The sequence below is a fragment of the Myotis daubentonii genome, chromosome 1 (genome assembly GCF_963259705.1).
Source record: "Myotis daubentonii chromosome 1, mMyoDau2.1, whole genome shotgun sequence".
Taxonomy (NCBI): domain Eukaryota; kingdom Metazoa; phylum Chordata; class Mammalia; order Chiroptera; family Vespertilionidae; genus Myotis; species Myotis daubentonii.
The window spans coordinates 37,499,550-37,520,460 of record NC_081840.1 but is presented as its reverse complement, the minus strand read 5'-3'; the positions used below and the strand labels follow the sequence as shown (position 1 = coordinate 37,520,460).

Sequence of the window (20,911 nt, the reverse complement as noted above, 5' to 3'; positions counted from 1 at the left end):
AATTCTAAATCATATTTAAAAATTAGAGGTGGTAAAAGATATAGTACCATGTCTAACCAGAACTCCCCTCTCTATCAGGCTGAAATGATGTTATAGTCACACTAATAAACTTAATTTCTTTTTTTTTTCTCAATAAGTTCCAAGTCAAGCAAATAGTTGAAAACTTCACAGGAATATAAACAAATCCCTAATTTAGTGAATACAGAAAGCAAATAAATGAATGAAGGGGAAAGACAAATAAAAATACACTTTATAAAGCATTTTCTAATAGCCCACCTCAGTTGCTGGGGATTTTCATGGATACCAACCACCCAGTAGTGATCAGATTTTCCTTTGCAGTGTTCTCTTGTATTACATACAGGAGTCCACGTATTCCCAAGCCCTCTGTTAAGCATTCGAACAATGCCTTCTGAATCCACAAAACAGGGGGTACCTATACATCAATAGAAAAACAAATCACTTAGAGATATAGCTACATATTTTTTAAATAAATGCTATTTTAAATACACATAACAATGATTCAACTTTTAATTCAAAAGTGAACAGAAAATAAAAGGCAAATAATCCAAGTTTATATTCTCATAAAATTTCATTAACCACATAGAGTAAAACCTAATAGAAGAAAAGGGAAAAAAAGCCTAACATATGACTGAAATTTACTCAGATAAAGAGAAAACACTAACAGTTTCAATGAAAACTATGCCATCTGCTGGAACATAGCAATATTTTCAAAAGCCAATTTTAGTAAAAATAAATTAAACTTATATCTGAAGCTTCCTTGGTTAAGAGCGACTTGGAAAAATACCAAAACATGAGACAAGGTATGGATATAGAGAATCTGTCTTTAGTACACTTCTTTATTTTTCTCTTTCTTGGGCTTATTACAGTTCTGTCCCTCAACTCCAAGGTAAGTATCCTAGTTTCTCACCTAGTCTGCTCCCATCTCAGGGAGTACACAGCAAGTTCCCTAATTACCCCTTTTCTTTTCTGACTTCACAGCCCTCCCACTACGCAAACAGCAGTTTCCTCAGAGTCTAGATCAGATTGGTAACTGGAAAAAAAGATAAATGAATGGAAGTTATTAATGGTCACATTATTAAAGCATAAATGACTAATAATATCCCAACAGAAAATGCATCCAGAAATGGTTGAAAAAGATAAGACTGGGATTTCTAATGATGTAACTGAAGGGCAAGAATTTCCAATAATAGAAATATTTAAGCCAGGAAATAGGATTAACAGGCTCCTTAAAATAAGGTAATCATCAGTATCCTTCAAATCATCTGTCACAGCCACTACTAAATGAGTTTACAACAGCACTGTCCAACAGAAATATGTGAGGCACAAGTATAACTTTTAATTTCCTAGTGCCACATGAGAAAAGGGGGAAAGTGAAGTTAAATTTAATTTATATTTTATTAGATCCAAGATACCAAAAATATAATCATTTTAATATATAATCAATATAAAATAATTATTAAGACAATTTTATGTTCTCTTTTTAACTAAGTCTTCAAAATTCGGAGAGTATTTTATACTTAACAGCACATCTTAATTCAGATTAGCCACATTTCAAGTGTTCGGTAGCCACATGTGGCTAGGGGTTACCAAAGTAGACAGTACAGCAATAGAAAATTCCTGATTTTTGTGTGGAACCTGCTGGGTAGCCACAACTTTACCACTGATTTGTATCTCCTCCTTGTTCTGTTTATTAATAAACTTTCAGAAAAATGTATTTCCTCTTTATAAGTTTTCTAATCAGAATACTCACCAAAAAGAGACCTTGTACCGAAACAATGGCTACCTTGCCTAACAATCTCAGTTTCCAGTTTTGCCAACATAATGAAATAAAGAAATTTAAACAATTTATCTAAAAGAAATTAATTAGGAAAAAACCACGAAACAACTTTCTTCTTGTAAAATCTCTTTAATATAAATAAATGAATTTGTCTTGCCTTCAGCTGAAAATCCAACCCATACAAGGTAGGATTTCCTTGTGAGAGGAAGAGGAGCACCATGCAAAATTTGTTGTTTCTTTTTCCCCATCTGTAACAAGTGGACGCCAAGGCACTGATCCCCATCAAAGCCTGTTCCTAGTAAAAAAATATAAATATAAATCAGGTATCAAAGGTTACTTAGCTATAGTACAGTCTAAATCATATTCTAACCCAATTAAATGAGGCACCATTCAGGTAGTAGAGGCAGAACACTATGTTATATGGACTACTACTTTGGTTATAAGTAGCAAATCATTCACTCAAGAACTATTTACAGAGAGCTTATTATGTGCCAGGCACTGGGGTTACAATGATAAACAAGACAAAGTCACTGTTCTCATGAAATTCATATTCAGGTCGGAGAATACAAGCAAATAAACTTTAAAAAGCAAACAAACAAAAGAACAGAAAATGCTAAGTGCTACCAAAGATTTAAAGTAATGCGGTGATACCGAGTGCCAGAAGGAGTGTTTATTTTAGATTGGCAAGTCAGAGGTGGCCTCCGAGACAGTAAAATTTAAGCTGAGGTATGAATTGTAAGCTGGAGCCAGCCATCCAAATGTTAGGAAGAGGAGCTCCATAGCTGACACAGAGGACACCTAATGAAAAGTTCCTAAGGTGGGAAAAAGCTTGGCGAGTTTGAAGCCCACAAAGAAGCCAGTACGGTCAGAAGAGCAACAACAGGAAAAGTGGCAAGAGGTGAGGCTGAAGAGGCGGCAAAGATCAGATCATGTAGGACCCTGTCAGCTGTGATAAGAAGTTTAATTTTTATTCTAAAAGCACAGGGAAGTCATCAGAGGAATTTAAGTGAAGAGGTTTGTAGGGGTTTTTGTTTTCTTTTTTTAATCCTCACCAGAGGATATTTTTCCATTGATTTTTAGAGAGATTGGAAGAGAGAGGGAAAGACAGAGAGAAATATCGACGTGAGAGAAACACATAGATTGGTTGATTCTTGCACACACTCCGACCAGGGCCCAGGCCAGGAACCGAGGTAACATGCTCTTGACCGGAATCGAACCTGGGACCCTTCAGTCCATAGGCTGATGCTCTATCTACTGAGCAAAACCAGCTAAGGCAAGAGGTTCGTGTTTTTAACAGCTTACCCAGGGTGCTATGGGAGAATGAATTATGGAATGCAAGATTTGAAGCTGAAAGACTGGTTAGAAGGCTACTGCAAGAGCCTGAGAGATTACATCTGGGTTGGACTGGATTTTAGTGAAGGAGATAAAGAGGCAAATTTGGAATGTGTTATTCCAAAGAGCTGACATGATAAGATCTTACTGACAGTTGATCTGGGGGATGAGGGGAAGAGAAGAATCAAGGAAAATGCTTACATCCTGGCTTGAGCAGCTGAATTGATAGTATGCTGATTACCAAGAGGGGTTAACTAAATAAGAAGCAAGTTTGGAGGGAAAAAATATATCAAAAACTTATCATGACCAAGTTAAGTTTGAGATGTGTATCAAACCTACATAGAGATTTCAAGTATGAAAACAAAAGAGATGAAGGCTGGTGATATTAATTTAGATGTTACAGACTCATGGATATATTTAAAAACATGGGTCTTAATGAGATTCCCCAGGATAGTTTCTCAAACTGCATTTTTTTTTTTAACCTATGAGTGATAAAATTAATTTTAGAGTTGCAACCACCATTTAAAGAAAAATAAAATCAAAAGGCCATGAGATTTTTATTTTCGTTATATTTGCTATGTTCAGAATAGCAATATAGAATGTAGTACTTATCACGGCTAAGCAGTCAAAAGACTTAAAGTTTATGACATAAAGAGTATTAGGGAGAAAAAAAAAAGAGAGAGTACTAAAGAAGAGGGACTGTGACTACGTCCTAGAGCATTCCAGGGGTCAGTATAGGAAGAAGAGCCAGTAAAAGACTGAAAGAGCTATCAGTGAGGAAAAAGAAATCAAGGGAGTAACGCCACAGAAGTCAAGACAAGAAAGGATTTCTGATAGAATTATTCTTAAAAAACAAGCATAAAGAAATCATTGGTAATCTTGATAATCCAGTCTAAGCATAGTGGTGGGGATTGAAGAGAGACTATGCAGTGAGGAAAAGAAAGCAGTAACTTAAAAAAAAAAATCACATTCAAAGCTGTTTTGGTCAATCAGACTAGAATTAGTTTAGTTTTTGAGGCATTTAAACTCTGAAAATTCTTTTAAGATATAGAAGTAATTAACCAAACTCTTCCGTGAAGTTCTCTCCTGAATATAGTTCTTCTATAAATAAAACAAATGCAAAAGGAGGTATATAATCCAAAAAAAAAAAAAAAGAAGAAGAAGAAAAAAGCTCAAGTGATTTCCATTTACTTTAGGTTATGGTAAAATTTTAAAAGACTGAAAAAAAAATCTACCTCTATGAAAAACAATGAAAAGCTGTTCTCCATGTCCTGCCATTGACACCACAGGCCCAGGAAGACTGAAGATCTCTTTCTGAACACCTCCAACAGAAAACAATCGAAGGAGCAAGGCACTCGTGGCGGCAGCAGCCCACCCCTGGCCAAGGCATATGGCTTCAATATCCTCATTCTGGGGCATGTCCACTATCCACTCTTTGCTTGAATCCCAAGAGCTAAAGTGCAGGCAGTGAAGCTTGCTGAAAATGAAAACAAGACAGAAACAATCAAACTTTCCTATTAGGTATTTTATATATATAACTAATCATGACACCCAGAAACAAAACCAAATACGTAGTTTATTTTTCTGTTATATACACATAGTACAGAAAATGTCTTTAAGAAAGTAATTATGAAATATACTTAAAATAAACTATACTAAAACCATTACCAGTCAAGTTATTGAAGAATATTTAAACATACAGGAAAATACTCACAACATAATGTTAAATGAAAAACAAAAAAAGAAGACTAAAATCTGCAAAGTATGATCCTAGGTTGTAAATACATACAAAAATCACAACCAAATTTTTAAAAAATTTACATTTGTAAAAAAAACCAAAAAAACCCCAGCCCCATATGTCTTGCATTACAAATCAGGTCATGTCACTTTGACAGGTAGTTAGAGAATGTAACATGGGGATAATCAGGCAAAAACAGACATGTTCTGGGGTATTATGGGTGGGCTGGTATTTATACTAAACTCTTCATTCTGAAATGCCACACTATAAAAGGTGTAATTTTGTTTTATTAACTTTTTGTATTGAATTTCAACAACTGTATCTAACAGTTCAACAGTAACAAATTCTTCCTAATAATCTCAAAGTTACCTTGCTAGTTCATCAGTGCTTTCACATGCCAACAAAATAGCTTCATGGGAAAGATCCGCTATTGTATAATTCAAAGTGTTCGATAAGTGTGTTGCATGGTGTATGGAGGTATCATGGAACTCCACATCTATGGCATTGTCTTGCTCATCATTATAGCAGCGAATGATTCCAATAGAGTTCCACACCTACAAACATGTAAGGTTAAATACAAGTCTGAGAAAAACCAACACTCTGAGAATCAGTAGGCTGAAGTGGTACAAATTAACAAGTATTATAATTCAATTTACATCAAGGTTTAAGTTATAGGAGCAACCACAGCTTATCTACCTCTAAATAGTTTCAGATAACAATAGTAAACATCAGAGCTACAATAACTAATTCCTATCTTCATGAGAAGAAAGTACATATAAACACAAATTTACTAGGAAATAGAATATTTCTCATTTAATATTTTTAATTACATTACTGTCATTTAAAAAACAGCATTATAAATGACAGCATTTTTTTTTGTTCCAAATAACTGGTTTATATTATAGTAATAAATATGTATATTTTAAAGCAACAAAAATCAATTTTGGAAACTTATCTTCCACTGATGTACACTATAGACTTAAGAGGCTCTAGTGTTTTCTTTCCTTTACCACAAATGTAACTTTATATAAATAATAGTTGACAATCAAAAATTAAGATTTATTACTTGATGATTATTGATGCAGTGTTATTAAAATAAGACATCACCTTTAATATTTACATATAAATTTCTGCCAGGCCTATACCTTTCAAAAAGGACAGCAAGCAAAGTTCTCAGTGGAAAACCTCAAATAATGAACAAAGTGAAATATTAAACATTTTTAGCTCCGAAACTTAAGATAAAAAACTAATATTCATTCATCCATTTAGGAAATACATATTTAATGCCTACTGTGCAAGACACCATTCTAAGTGCTATCAGTAAACAAAATAGAAAACTCTTTATCCTGGGGAAGCTTACATTCCAGAGGGGTGGAGGGAGAGGGGAAGGGGGCAGATAGCACTTTTTCATAGATGTATCACATAATCCTATATAATAAAAGCCGAATATGCTGTGTCCGATCGTCCGTTCAATCAATCAAAGCATAGTATGCTAATGATATGCTAAGGCTGCTCAACCACTCTCTATTAAGTTCATTATATATCATTTTGCAGAGCAAAATTTTAACACAATTTTCAAAAATAAAGTTGAAATAAGACCAAGGCTGTGAGTTAACCGTAAAATAAATCAACCACAAAATTAAAATCAACCAAAGTGCTCCAGGCTAGTTTTTTAAAAATATTTTTGAAAAAGCAAGCGTTTTAAAAATACTTTTTAAAATATATATATAATTTATTTTTTACACAGAGGGAGAGGGAGAGAGAGCTAGAAACATCGATGAGAGAGAAACGTCAATCAGCTGCCTTCTGCACACCCCCCACTGGGGATGTGCCCACAACCAAGGCATATGCCCTTGACCAGAATCGAACCTGGGACCCTAATTTAGTCCACAGGACGACGTTCTATCCACTAAGCCAAATCAGTTAGAGCTTAAAAATACTTTTTACCAAACTAATTACTAATAGTGAGGTAAAATGCTTAAAAGTGAGAAAAACTATTTAAAAGTTAAGTGTAGATCCAAGGCTTACCATGAATCTGTGAGTGAGATGCAAAGGTGTAGAACCTGACTGAAATGGCTTTTGCCGGGGAGTTGGCATTGGCCCATCATATAATGGCCTTTGGGATGTTACAAGTGGTAGGTTATAAATGCTTTCTGCTTGATCATCTTCCTCCTTCTCTTTCAGAAGACTAGAACCAGTTTTTAGCATTGTAATATCTAAAATACAAAAGATTATAATTAGAGAACCATAAATACCAATGACCTGGAAAAAGAAAAGCATGATTAAATCTAATAAGCTTTTCAGTCAAACTTAGTAATTCCAACAGGCTATTTGCCTTTCACTTTGTTAACATTTGCAGTGATGGTGCAAAAGCATTGGAGGGCAAAAACTACTGGTGCCTTAGCATTAATCAAGTCAGGAGCACCAATCTATTAGTGGTCAATGCATTGTTAGCCATCACTCAATTACAGCAAAAATATAATTTTATTAAATCTTGATCACTGCACAAATTTTTTAAAAATGTTCTGTGTTAAAATAAAAAGTGTACATAAATATAATGGTTGTCTCAAAAAATAAAAGCATTTCAGCAATTGAGTTGTAAGCTGAATTGATTTTTTCCATGAAACACCATTGTTACTTAAAAGAATGTCAGATAAACTATAGTTATGCAGACCTGGGTCTTTGGCAAACATTTTCTTGAAAATGAATAGCTGATAGAATTTGTGGCCAATGATAAAATTTGAGCTTACAAACGAAAATCAAAATATTGGAAAACTTGATCCGTGGCACCGTGAGCTTGATTGCTTCCCAATATTTAAAAACTTCTGTTGAGATTGGTGATGATACTAACAAATATATTTTGGATAATGCATTCATATTAGGAAGGTCCAAAAACCTCAGTTAACCAGTATTTACCAAATTACCTATGCATATGCTACAAAGTCAAACATGGTAAAAGATCAATTCAAAGCTCAAGTTAGACCAATGGATTTTAAGAAAATATTTTTATTGTTTTTATTCATTTCAGAGAGGGAGGGAGAGAGAGAGAGAGAGATAGAAACATCAGTGATGAGAGAGACTCACTGATTGGCTGCCTCTTGCATGCCCCCTACTGGGGATCAAGCCTGCAACCCAGGCATGTGCCCCTGACCAGAATTGAAACCGAGATCCTTCAGTCTGCAGGCCGACTCTCTATCCACTGATCCAAACCAGCTAGGCAGACCAATGGATTTTAATGTAACAGGGTTAAAAAGTTCATTGAAAAGTTTTCAAGCCCTGGCTGAATAGCTCAGTTGGTTAGAGCATGGCCCCGATACACCAAGGTTGTGGGTTCGATTTCCAGTGAGGGCATATACAAAAAGCAACCAATGAATGCATAAATAAGTGGAACAACAAATTGATATTTCTCTCTCCCTCTCTCTCAAAAATCAATAAATTTAAAATAAAAGTTTTCAGATTTCACATTGCAAATAATATTTAAGAAGCTTTCATGTGTTTTTTTGGTGCAGCAGCAAAGAAGAATATCCACACTTATTTGAATAGGCTATTAAAGTACTTCTTCCTTTTCAAACTACATATTTTTGTGGGACTAATTTTTCTTCATAAACTTCCAGCAAAAACAATATATAGCAGTACAAGGAGCTCTTGAGACCAAATCATTCTCAAATGATTCTGTTCTATAAACCCAATAACATTTAAATGCAGCATAATTTACCACTGTACATTGGCATTTTACTTGTTAACATTGAAATGTGTTACTTTAGTATGTAAGTTGTTACAACAGGCATTTTATTTGAAGGGCTTTAATTACAATCTCAATTTCTTTAACAGATACAGTACTATTCAGGTTATCTATTTCTTCCTGAGTTAACTTGGGAGTTTGTATCTTTCAAAGAATTTGTCCACTTCATCTAACTTGTTGAATTTATGGGCGCAAAGTTGCTAGTAATATTCTATTACCCTTATTATATTCTGTGAGCTACATACGTAATTTTAAATTTTCTAGTATCCATATTTTAAAAATTAAAAACATGGATAATTAATTTTAATAATAAATTGCATCTAAAATATAATTTTAGCATGTACTAATGTAAAAAATGATTAAGATATTTTGTTCTTTTTTCATACTATTCTTGAAAATTTGGTTGCCTTATACAGTTAACATCATCTTTTAATTTAAACTAGCCACATTTCAAGTGCTCAATAACCACATGTGGCTAGTAGTTACCTTTTGGATAGTGTAGATCTATAGGATCTACGGTGATGAACCCTTTTTCAGCACTTATATCAGTAATTTGTGTTTTCTCTTTCTTTCTTGATCAGTCAGGAAAGAAATTTATCAGTTTTATTTATCTTTTCAAAGAAATAGCTTTTTCATTTAATTGACTTTTTAAATAGTTTATTATTGACAATTTCACTGAATTCTGCTTTTTATTATTTCCTTTCTTTTGCTTGCTTGGGGTTAATTTCCTCTTCTCTTTCTAATTTGCTAAGGCAAAAACTTAGCTCATTGACTTTAAATAAAAGTTTTAATAAAAATTGAGATTGATCAGCAGGATAGATCATCACATCCACAAGTCAATTCATACCAACTGAGTTTTCATCATCTTCTAGGAAGTGACTTCGCTGTCTAGGACGACCAGAAGCCAGCATGATGTCATCATCCTCATCATCATTTATAATCCCTTTTGAAAAAGTGGGGGTCTCAACTGTATTGTCATTTAGAAAATCACTAGCATTACTTGTATCATCTCCATCAAAAAGATCATTGTAATCTTTTTCCACTCTGCTAGATACCTTAAACAAATGAACACAAATTAGAAAATATTAGTGAACTATTTTGATAAGCTCAATTACTCAAAAGGCAATCTTTTAATATGCATCTATAAACTCTATTAAGCAATGCCCTGGTAGAATAATTAATTAGTAAGTGTATGTATGAGGATTACATTTATATAAGACTTAGTGCTTATCTTAAATGCCTTGTAGTCTATGAATGGGCCAGGAGTGTGGAATAGAGTGTGCATATACCCAAATACCAGGCCAAGTTTTATTCCCCAAAAGTTATTCCCTAGAAAAGAAGTCACCTACAAGTCCCTAATTATGACATTCTTTCATTTACTTAGGTAAGATATATTTACTCTAAATTACCTCAGTTAAGGCTAGTTTTGTTTTGTTTATTTGGTTTTTGATGCATATAGAAGTAAACAAAATAGAACCAATAGAAAAACAAAGGAAGGCAAGAAATTCAACAGAGTTCATCAATGATTCCTAGGAATACGAACATACCATGTACTGAATGTAAACAGTTTTTGAGATCACTTTAAAAGTGAAATAGTGGCCCTGGTGGGGTAGCTCAGTTGGCTGGAGCATCAAGCCAATGCACCAAGGGTGCCTGTTCCATCTCCAGTGAGGGCACATACAAGTATCAACCAATAAATGCATAAATAAGTGAAACAACAAATTGATATCACTCTCGCTCACATCAATAATTTTTTTAAGTAAAAAACAAAAAGTGAAATAGTAAGCAGGTACATTGTAGAGAGCACAAATTATTCCTATAGGGTGAATGAAACGTTAAGCCAATGGAGACGTATAGTTTGGTTTAAAATTCTGGCCCAGATTGTGTGGCTCTGGTTGAGCATTGATCTATAACAGTGGTTCTCAAGCTTCCTAATGCCGTGACCCTTTAATACAGTTCCTCATGTTGTGGTGACCCCCAATTTCATTGTTACAAATTGAACATAATTAAAGCATAGTGATTAATCACAAAAACAATATGTAATTATATATGTGTTTTCTGATGGTCTTAGATGACCCCTGTGAAAGGGTCGTTCGACCCTCAAAGGGGTCGCGACCCACAGGTTGAGAACCACTGCTTTAGATGCTGGCATTACTCCTATTCTCATTTTACAGATGTAATATATTGTGATCCTGTTTCCTTTCTTTTACAGCATTTTGTTTTTCCTGGAGTTAAGAACCTTCTCTTTCTTTAGGTTTTTTCTTGAACAAATTTTCCTAAGATTCCAAACCTCCTGCCTAAAAAGCGTAAGACTGGCTGACATTGCTCTGGGACCCACGAATAAAAGTGAACTGGGAACTTCAACATTTCAGCATATACACTTCTACTTAATCCCTTTCAGTACAATATTCCCCCTTCATCCAATGTCACAAAACTGGTAAGTATGCCTAGACCAAAGACCTTTTCTCTTTTTTTTAAAAAGATAAGATCAGTAATCTTTTTATTATTATTATCATTATCATTATTAACTAGAGGCCCAGTGCACAAATTCGTGCATGGGTGGGGTCCAGCAGGCCTGCCCTAATTGGGCCAGGCCAGCCAGGGGGAGGGTACATGGGAGGTTGGCCGGCCAGTCCCGCCTCCTGGTCAAACTCCTGGTTGAGGGGACAATTTGCATATTAGCCTTTTATTATATAGGACTTGAGAGAGACGCATCAATTTGTTGTTCCACTTATTTATGCATTCATTGGTTGATTCTTATATGTACCCTGACTGGGGATCGAACTCATAACCTTGGCATATTGGGATGATGTTCTAACAAACTGTGCTACCCAGTCAGGGTGACTTTCTCTATTTTTACCTTTACTAAAGAATAAATCTCTGGCATTCTACCAGAATGTGTATGGGGGAGAGGGAGGGGGATTATCCAGGCTGTGCACACTGATATTGAGACTGGAGAAATCTACTTGCTTGTTTTCAGCCCTACTTTTAGAAGCACCTAGTGCTATGAAATTCTCAGTCTTTGAGGAGTCAGATAGGCAAGCTGAACTAGACCTGTTTTCCTCAACTGACATCTTAGAATTCAACTTTTTGAAAAGGTAAAGGTAGTCTCCAATCATGCTTCTATTTTCCAGCTTCCAAAATAGTTACGATCTTCACTTCAACTGTCTTCCTTAACCTTATGGATTGTGCATTTTTAAAAATTCCTTTAGTATAGTTTTAATGGGGGTTTGAGGTATCAGGTATCAGAGCAGAAATAAGTGTATGTATAAAGTCTACAATCTTCAGCTGGAAGACCAAGACTTGAAATATGAATGGGTGTATCTGCCAGGCAGGGAGAATAATGAACAAAAGGAAGGAAGTATAAAACAAGGTGGACTGACTTGCTTTTTCCTTTCTCTCTCTTTTTTATTTATTTATTTATTTTTCAAGATGGACTGTTTAAAGCAAGCCTTCAAAAGGACTGCATGGCTAAGCATAAGAGATATATGGTGAACTCTAAAAGTTAAGGCTAATTCAGAGCAGAAAAAGTTTATAGGCTAAAACTAAGTTACAATTATTAACCTAATTTTTACCTATGAAACATTTACAAGCATACCTCATTTTATTGTGCTTCAAAGATAATGCATTTTTTACAAATTGAAGATAAAGACGCTCCATTAGCAAAAACATTATAACACACTGAAGGCTCAGAAGATGATTTACAATTTTTAGCAGGAAAGTATTTAACTAACAATCCTGAAAATACCTAGATAGGAAAACAGTATTTCACAAAGGTGTTTCTTAGAAAGTCAAGGGATATTAATAGGCACTATATGGAGGAAAAAACAGCTTCTTAGTAAAATATATTTGGAAAACATTAGGTTAAACAAGTTTAAACAGTTTTCTTTGTAACAGAATCATTACCAAGTATCTAATATAGTTACGTGAATCGTAATTTTCCAAGAAAGTAATGTAGTTTGTGATGCTTTCCAAATCTATATAACCACAGAAAGACATTGAAGAAACTGTTCTACCATATTACTTATTACCTTACTGCTTGGTATCTTTCCATTGGAGTTACAAACATTCTCCAGGAGCCCTAGATTTCCTTCTGCATCAGTATAAGCTATTTGACCACAAGTAGGATGCCAGGCCAGGCCACAAATTGCATAACCTTTATCATGTTTCACCCTAAAAATTAAAAAGTAAGTTCTTAAGGCACTGTCAAGAAAAATACAAACTATACATTTCTACAGGTAAATTTTAGTTAGAAAAGGTTAAATGGTAGTAATTATATATGATGCTGAATTATCGGGGGAATCAGTTTGTAAATTACAATTGTCTTAAAACTATGCTATAAACCTAAAGCTAATATAAAATAATATTGAATGACAACTGTAATTTAAAAATATTTAAAAAATAAATGGTCAAATAAAACAATCAATAAATATTTTTTGACTTTAGAGAGAAACATCAATTTGTTGTTCCACTTATTTTTGCATTCACTGGTTGATTCTTGTATGTATCCTGATTAGAGAACACACCCACAATCTTGGGGTATCATGATGATACTAACCAACTGAGATACTCAGCCAGGGCCAAAACAATCAATAAATAATAATAAAAGTGTAATATGAAAATCGACCAGACAGCCAAACCACGGAACGACCGTCGGACGACCATGCTATGACACCCACTGGCCCCAGGCCAGCCAAGGCAGGTGTGATGCGATTGGTCGGGAGCCCGGCCATTGCCCCATGATGGCCCCGTAGAGGGAGGCCCAATCCACAATGGATTGCCCCCGTAGAGGGAGGCCCAGGCTACCCCACGGCAACGCTCCAGCAGGTAGCCTGGGCCTCCCTCTGCGGGGGCAATCCATTGTGGCGCCCCAGCCAGGTGGACAGGGCCTACCTCTTTGGGGCAATCCATCGTGGAGCCCCGGCTGGATGGGCAGGGCCTACCTTTTTGGGGCGATCCATCACGGAGTCCCGCGATGGATTTCCCTGCAGAGGGAGACCCAGGCTACCTGGCCGGTGGCACTGCAGCAGGGGCCTGCCTCTGTGGAGCAACTGATCGCAGGGCTCGCGAACTATGAGAGGGCGCAGGCTGAGCTGAGGGAACCCCTCCTCCCCCACCGAGTGCACGAATTTCGTGCACCGGGCCTCTAGTCAATAAATAAAAAGGTTAAATGACCTTTGACGCACTAGTAGGTTTTTGTTTGCATTTTGACAATCTAATAATTACAAATTTGAAATGTTTCATAAGACAAACAAAAGTCTAATTAAAAAAAGCAAGAAAGAGAAAAAAGATACATTGAATCATACCTTTCCATGCAATCTTTGGTTTCCACATTCCAAACTATAATTGAACCATTAATACTTCCTGCAGCTAAATATTGCCCACAAGGAGACCAGGTTACTACATTGAGGGTCTATAAAGAAAAACAATAAATGATAATTTTGTATAATTTGAAACTAAATACTTACCTTACAAAATTCTAATTTTTATAAACCTTATTCAATATATTCCAGGTAACTTCTAATTAGGTCTGAAGACAAAGCTTGCTTACTTCTTTCTTTTTCAGTAAGTTTCAATTTCAACTATTATAAGCAGCTATTAATTTATCATGAGAAAATTATACTGGCACAATTTTAAAAACAAAATCTAGAAAAATGTTCTGGAAAGAGAGATAACACAAGGTTTCCTGTTAGCAGTCACTATCAAGATAAAGAGAAGTAGTAAGTGAAGTGAACCTTAGTAAGCCATTGCTCAACTGCTGGGCCTCTGTTCCCTTAACTGCAAAATGGGTGTGTGAGAGAGTGAGAGTGAGAGAGAGAGAGAGAATACAGACCAAAAACTTTTCCTGCTCTAAAATTGTAGAGTCAGGAGAAACCAAGATGGCAGCATAGGTAAACACCTGAATTGCTGCCTCGCACAACCACTTCAAAAATACAACTAAAAGACAAAACGGACATCATCCAGAACTACAGGAAGGCTGACTGAGTGGAAATTCTACAACTAGAAGGAAACAGAAAAGCACACTGAGACTCAGAGGACGTACAGAAGTAAAGTGCAGAGGTACGGAGGGCCGCACGTGGAAAGGGCTGGCAACTGAGGACGCAGCTGTCTTTTTCAATCAAGAGGGAGACACAGGCTCCCGACTGCTCTGAACTCCAGTTCCGGGTGAGTCTCTGGGGACCCAGACTCATACAGGGAGAAACTGGACTGTCTAGCATCAGGCGGAACTCGGGGGCAGCTTTCTCTCAGAGGTGCTTGCAACGATTAACACGGGACACTGAGTCCCAGGGCCTCTTAGGGCAGGGCTGAGGGTCACCCATATCTGTTTGCTCCACCCTGTTGATTCCCTGAGACCCCGCCCCACCCAAGCTGTGCACAGAGGATTTTGCATATGAATGGCCTGACCCTTTGCAATCTAAAATTAACTAACAAACTGCAGCTGGGTCAGAGAACCCAGAACATCCAAAAGAAGGCCCAAGGCCCCAAAGCAGCTTGCACTGCTTCACAGCTGGGCCTCATCTGGGCACCTCCAAACCCCAAACAAAGAAGAGGAATCTGCAGATCTCTCCATAGCTCCTGCTGGGTAGCCTCAGGCAGAGGCTAAATTAGCACCTCCTTAGAGATGCAAGAGCCAGTGTACCCAGTGGTCAGAGTGGGACCATCCAGATTACAACTCCTCAGATCCATAAGGGACACACTCAAAGGGCAGACTCAGTGAGCACCAAAGCCCCACTGAAGCAAGTGTTGCCCCAGAAGGGTGTCTCCAGCACAGACTTTCTCCCACTGCAGACACAGCTGATTCTCACAGCCAATTGGCCTGGAGGTCAATTCCTCCATGTGATACCTACAACAATCAAGGCTTAACTACAACAAGACTGTGCACAAAGCCCACAAAGGGGTGCACCAAGAGTGTCTACCTCAGGTAATTGGGGAGGCTGAGCCCACTAGGCCCTATAGGTCACCTAGCACAGAAAGCCACTCAATCAACACAGGGAAGCAGCCAAAATGCGGAGACAAAGAAACAGGTCAAAAATGACAGAAATGGAGGAAAGCAAACTACTGGATATAGAGTTCAAAACCACAGTTATAAGGTTTTTCAAGAATTTTCTAGAAACCACTGATAAATTTAGTGAGACCCTCAATAAATCTAGTGAGACCCTCAAGGATATGAAAAAGGACCAACTAGAAAATAAGCATACACTGAGTAAAATAAAGACTATTATACAGAGATCCAACAGCAGACTAGAGGACCCCAAGAATCAAGTCAAAGATTTGAAATACGAAGAAGCAAAAAACACCCAACCAGAAAAGCAAAAAGAATAAAGATTCCAAAAATATGAAGATAGTGTAAGGACCCTCTGGGACAACTTCAAGCATACCAACATCCAAATTATAGGGGTGCCAGAAGAGAGAGAGCAAGATATTGAAAACCTATTTGAAGAAATAATGACAGAAAACTTCCCCTACTTGGTGAAAGAAATAGACTTACAAGTCCAGGAAGCACAGAGAACCCCAAACAAAAGGAATCCAAAGAGGACCACACCAAGACACATCATAATTAAAATGCCACGAGCAAAAGACAAAGAGAGAATCTTAAAAGCAGCAAGAGAAAAACAGTTAGTTATCTACAAGGGAGTACCCATATGACTGTCAGCTGATTTCTCAACAGAAACTATGTAGGCCAGAAGGGAGTGGCAAGAAATATTCAAAGTGATGAATAGCAAGAACCTACAACCAAGATTACTTTACCCAGCAAAGCTATCATTCAGAATTGAAGGTCAGATAAAGAGCTTCACAGATAAGGAAAAGCTAAAGGAGTTCATCACCACTAAACCAGTATTATATGAAATGCTGAAGGGTACTCTTTAAGAAGAGGAAGAAGAAGAAAAAGGTAAAGATAAAAATTATGAACAAGAAATACATATCTATCAACAAGTGAATCTAAAAAGCAAGTGAATAAATAATCTGATGAACAGAATAAACTGGGGAATATAATAGAATCAGGGGCATAGAAAGGGAGTGGACTGACAATTCTCAGGGGGAAAGGGCGTGGGGGGTGCAGGAAGAGACTGGAAAAAAAATCATACACCTATGGATGAGGACAGTTGGGGGGGGTGGTAAGGGAAGAGAATGAGGTGGAAACTGAGTGGAGGGGTGCTATGGGGGGGAAAGAGGGACAACTGTAGTAATCTGAACAATAAAGATTTAATTTAAAAAAAATAAATAAAAAATAAATAAATAAAAAATAAAATTGTAGAGTCTATGATCACAAGTCTCAGTACAACTCATTTAAAAATAAAGGTCAAATACTGCTAACATGAGAATAATGTCTTCTAATACTATGTTCGGGTTAAATTTGACTTCTTAAAAATTAAAAGATTTTCTTATCAAATTTCTCAAAGAAAAACTGTGTAGTTATTGGCTAAATGAAGAAAGGCTAAGGGGAAGAAGATGGACACATACACAACAGACTGCAATTCTCCATTTCTAACAATATTTAACTGCAACTGTATTTAGGCAAAGTATGCATTAAATATTCCCTTTAGCCTATTGAAAGTGTCACTTACAAAACCTACCTGAGAGATGAAATTATCTGAAAGATCAAACTGATTATTCCAAGTTTCTCTTCTATACAGCTTAACAGATTTTTCCACAGGAACTGCTAGTAACTATTAGAAAAGATAAACCAATTAAACAAAAGTTTACATTAGATAAAACTGAAAGAGAAAAAAGGCAGAAAATTCATCCCAAGCTTACACAACATAAGAGCAAATCTGTATTTTAACTGGCAACTAACAAAACTCAGAAAATTACTTAAAATTTTGATAAGCAAAGAATGGGTGATAGTCACTCCACTGCTTGCACTGAAAAACAGAATGCTTGTTACTAAGTTTTTAATACTACTTTTTAAGGTATCTAAGGCCTTTGGATCTAAAAATTCATCTCATTTATTAGAAGAAAAGAAATAGAGCCAGAATACTTGAAAATCTTAAGAAAAGGAAATGTATCTTCCTATGTATTCTTCCAAAGAAATAGACTGGTAGAAGAAATTTAAAATGGTATACTCTTTTCATGTTACTTTTGATCTTTGATTATATCATACGTGAAAAATAGACTATCACTATAGCTTCATTTTGTACTCTTTAGTATGAAAGGTTGCATATATTATCAAATTTTAAAAGCCATCTGTATATCTTTTTCTATACTCTATCTGCTCATGTCCTTGTCTTTTTTTTTTTTTTTGAAGACCTAATTAACTTTATTAAGTGATTCATAAATCTCATGAATTGGGCAGCATCCCATCTAACAACTAGGAAGGTATTCCCACATCCTTCTATTTGGATCCTATTAATTTATAAGAACTCTTTATATATTAATGAAGTTAGCTCTCTGTCATACTGTTTCAAACTTCCCAGTTTGTCATTTGTCCTTTGGCTCTGAAATATTTTTTATCATACAAAAAGATTTACTTTTTATATTATTAAATTTATTAATCGTCTTTTCTGAAATATTTCACACATACAGGAAAGTTGACAGAATAAAGCAGATTCACCAAGATGGTCATCCTCAATGGTTCTCACCTCCTGATATTTATGCCCTTTGCCAATACAGTTACTAAATCTCATTTTCTCCACCTTTACCATACACTAAATTTCCATACATATTGGATCCATTTCTCTGTTTAATAGGTATCTATCTAGTCATTCAGTAGCAAACTTTTAACTCCTATAGCATCATAATATGTTATATAGGACTGGGTTAGACTCCATCATTTTTCTTTTTTAAGACTTTAGTTTTCCATATGGATTTTAGAATTAGCATTATTTGATTTCCCCAAAAATCTTACTGATATTTTATATTTTAATGTTGTCCAAACTATAGAATTAGAGAAGAATTAAATCTTTATTTATATAAAAAATTTCCTTTCTAAGAGTAGGATATATTTTTCTATTTAATAAGTCTTCTTTGAGTCCTCTTGCTAGTATGTTAAAGTTCTCTTTATATAGCTCATCATATTTCTTATAAAATTATACCTAGTTATTTTATCTTTTTTGATACAAAAGTTTTTTGAAAATAAGTGTTTTATTTTTGCCCACTATATTTTCTAAATGGCTATTATTTATATATAGGATTCTTATTGGTTTGGTTTTTTTTAAAAATGTTTTTATTGATTTTAGAGAGAGAGGAAGGGAGAGGGATAGAAAGCTAGAAAAATTGATGAGAGACATCAATTGCTGTCTTCTGCACGCCCCCGACTAGGGATCAAGCCCGCAACCCGGGCATGTGCCCTGACCAGGTATTGAACTAGTGACCTCTTTGTTCATAGGTCAATGCTCAACCACTGAGCCACACTGGCCAGGCTGTTACTGTTTTTGAATATTAATTTTGCTTACAGCTCCCTTAATTTTCCCAGTTCATTTTCTTGGAATTTCCTTATATGCAAGCATTTCATTTGCAGATGAGCACTCTCCTTCCTCCATCCAAACCCTCCCATAGCTTTCTAGTGTCTAACTATCTGCTAGTACATCTTCAAAATGTTAAATACTGATGGTAAGAGTGGACGTAACAAGACTGTTTCCATTAAACATGGATGAAAGAATACAGAAGTAATTCATTCATGCAAAATGTAGTCTCTAAAAAGATTCTTTAAAAAGCTGAAATGTTTCTCATAGCATTTCAATATTAATTAGATGGCCTGGGGCTCAAAAATTTATAATTCAAATAAAATAGTTACGATTTAAAAACTATTTTCACATTCAAACTTGATTAAGAACTGAAACAAATACTTTTTTAAAAGGTTGAAAATTAGAGTCACTTACCTTCCCACTTTTTGGCTGCCAAGCAAGTCTGCAGATTGATTTTGCATTTATCACATCACTGACCTTTTGTAGCAGTGGCCAACTAATAGCACATGTCTAATTAAAAAAAAAATACTTTCCTTTATAAAAATTCTCCCCAAAAGATATGCAGAACTGAATATATTTAATAGGTGGATTCTTCAAATTGATATGTAGCTCAGAAAAAAAGGCAAGTTAATTCACTTTCATCTAATTATGACAATGTTTGATTTATCTAAATTACTTTAAGTCTTTCAGAGGTGTAAAGTGCTCAAGTTTTAAGTAATTATATTAAAAGAAACATTTCCTATGTAAAATAAGTAAACTATACTCATTGAACAAATATACATATACACACAAAAAAAAACAACAACACCTATTACATTAAAATCTTAAAGTGTCTACAAAAATAAACTTCATAGATCAGGAAGAATAAATTGTCTCCTTTGCCAATCTGGAGAGCACTTTCTTCACACCTCCTTTAGAACTTTTGTCAAGAACAAACAAACAAACAAAAACACAAGCAAAAAATAAAAAAACAAAAAGAAAAAAAATATTTTATCAGGTTGGGTTAGAACAGTTGTTATGTGAATCCAAACTAAGTGTGGCCCATGCTTTATTTTATTTTTTTTTGTCCCAATACCTAGATTCCAACAGATGGTAGTTAGTTTGTAATTAATTAATAATGACTGAATTTCCCTTATTTATAAAACCTAAAAATGAAATTTTCCTGTAATTGAGTAAAAAAGCAATTAGTCTTCAACATTAGATCTTCTGCATTAGATTATGTAATTTGATCACAATAAGTTACTAATGCTACTCAAAAGAAACAAACTATAAAGAAAAAGTATTATTAATTTGACCAAATAATACAATATATAACACTCAATATATTACAGAAATGGGCAAAAGTTTTAAATTCAAATTGATGAGTTTACCTGATCTGAAATTTGCCACACTCTGACAGATCCATCACAACTAGCTGATGCCTGCAGGAATAAAACAATAGATTTTTCTGTAGTTACAGCCATAATAGTATATGGAAACTGGTTCAATTAATATATAAAAGTGGCTTTTATCAACTGGGTGAAAATTTCTAATTCTCTTACAACTTTAAACATAATAAGCAAAAAGAGAGAAGGAAAATTATTACCAGAAAGACATCCTTAGGATCAAAGGAAAGACTTAAAACAGGGGCTTCATGTCCTCGAAATGTTTTCTGCTGGCTGCAATCCATCACATCTACAACTTTGACTAGAAAGTCACTATGAACAATAAGAGTAAAGTACATGAATAAATGCCAATACAAAAGACTTTCCTAAAAGCTATGACCCAAATATTTTAAAATCACAAGAAATTTCATAATTCTTTAAAGTAACTTGTCAGATTTAATGACTGACCTTTTAGTTTTGCTCTATAAAGATGCTAAAAACACAAGTCCAGATTTCCCATTATGTTAAAAT

At 35.2% G+C, this 20,911-nt stretch overlaps 1 protein-coding gene across 2 annotated transcripts in view; it reads right to left on the bottom strand.

Moving 5' to 3' along the window:
- Positions 1 to 20,911, bottom strand: part of WDHD1 (WD repeat and HMG-box DNA binding protein 1) — a 53,883-nt gene that overhangs the window by 20,610 nt on the left and 12,362 nt on the right. For both annotated transcript variants that reach the window (XM_059695305.1, XM_059695308.1), the window contains 12 exons: positions 20,602 to 20,713; positions 20,387 to 20,437; positions 19,431 to 19,526; positions 17,187 to 17,279; positions 13,917 to 14,023; positions 12,642 to 12,783; positions 9,458 to 9,665; positions 6,897 to 7,084; positions 5,238 to 5,422; positions 4,366 to 4,607; positions 1,956 to 2,093; positions 277 to 433 (listed from right to left, as the gene is read on the bottom strand). In XM_059695305.1, coding sequence (XP_059551288.1) covers positions 277 to 433; positions 1,956 to 2,093; positions 4,366 to 4,607; positions 5,238 to 5,422; positions 6,897 to 7,084; positions 9,458 to 9,665; positions 12,642 to 12,783; positions 13,917 to 14,023; positions 17,187 to 17,279; positions 19,431 to 19,526; positions 20,387 to 20,437; positions 20,602 to 20,713 — 1,719 coding nt within the window. The remainder of the gene's footprint in view (positions 1 to 276; positions 434 to 1,955; positions 2,094 to 4,365; positions 4,608 to 5,237; positions 5,423 to 6,896; positions 7,085 to 9,457; positions 9,666 to 12,641; positions 12,784 to 13,916; positions 14,024 to 17,186; positions 17,280 to 19,430; positions 19,527 to 20,386; positions 20,438 to 20,601; positions 20,714 to 20,911) is intronic.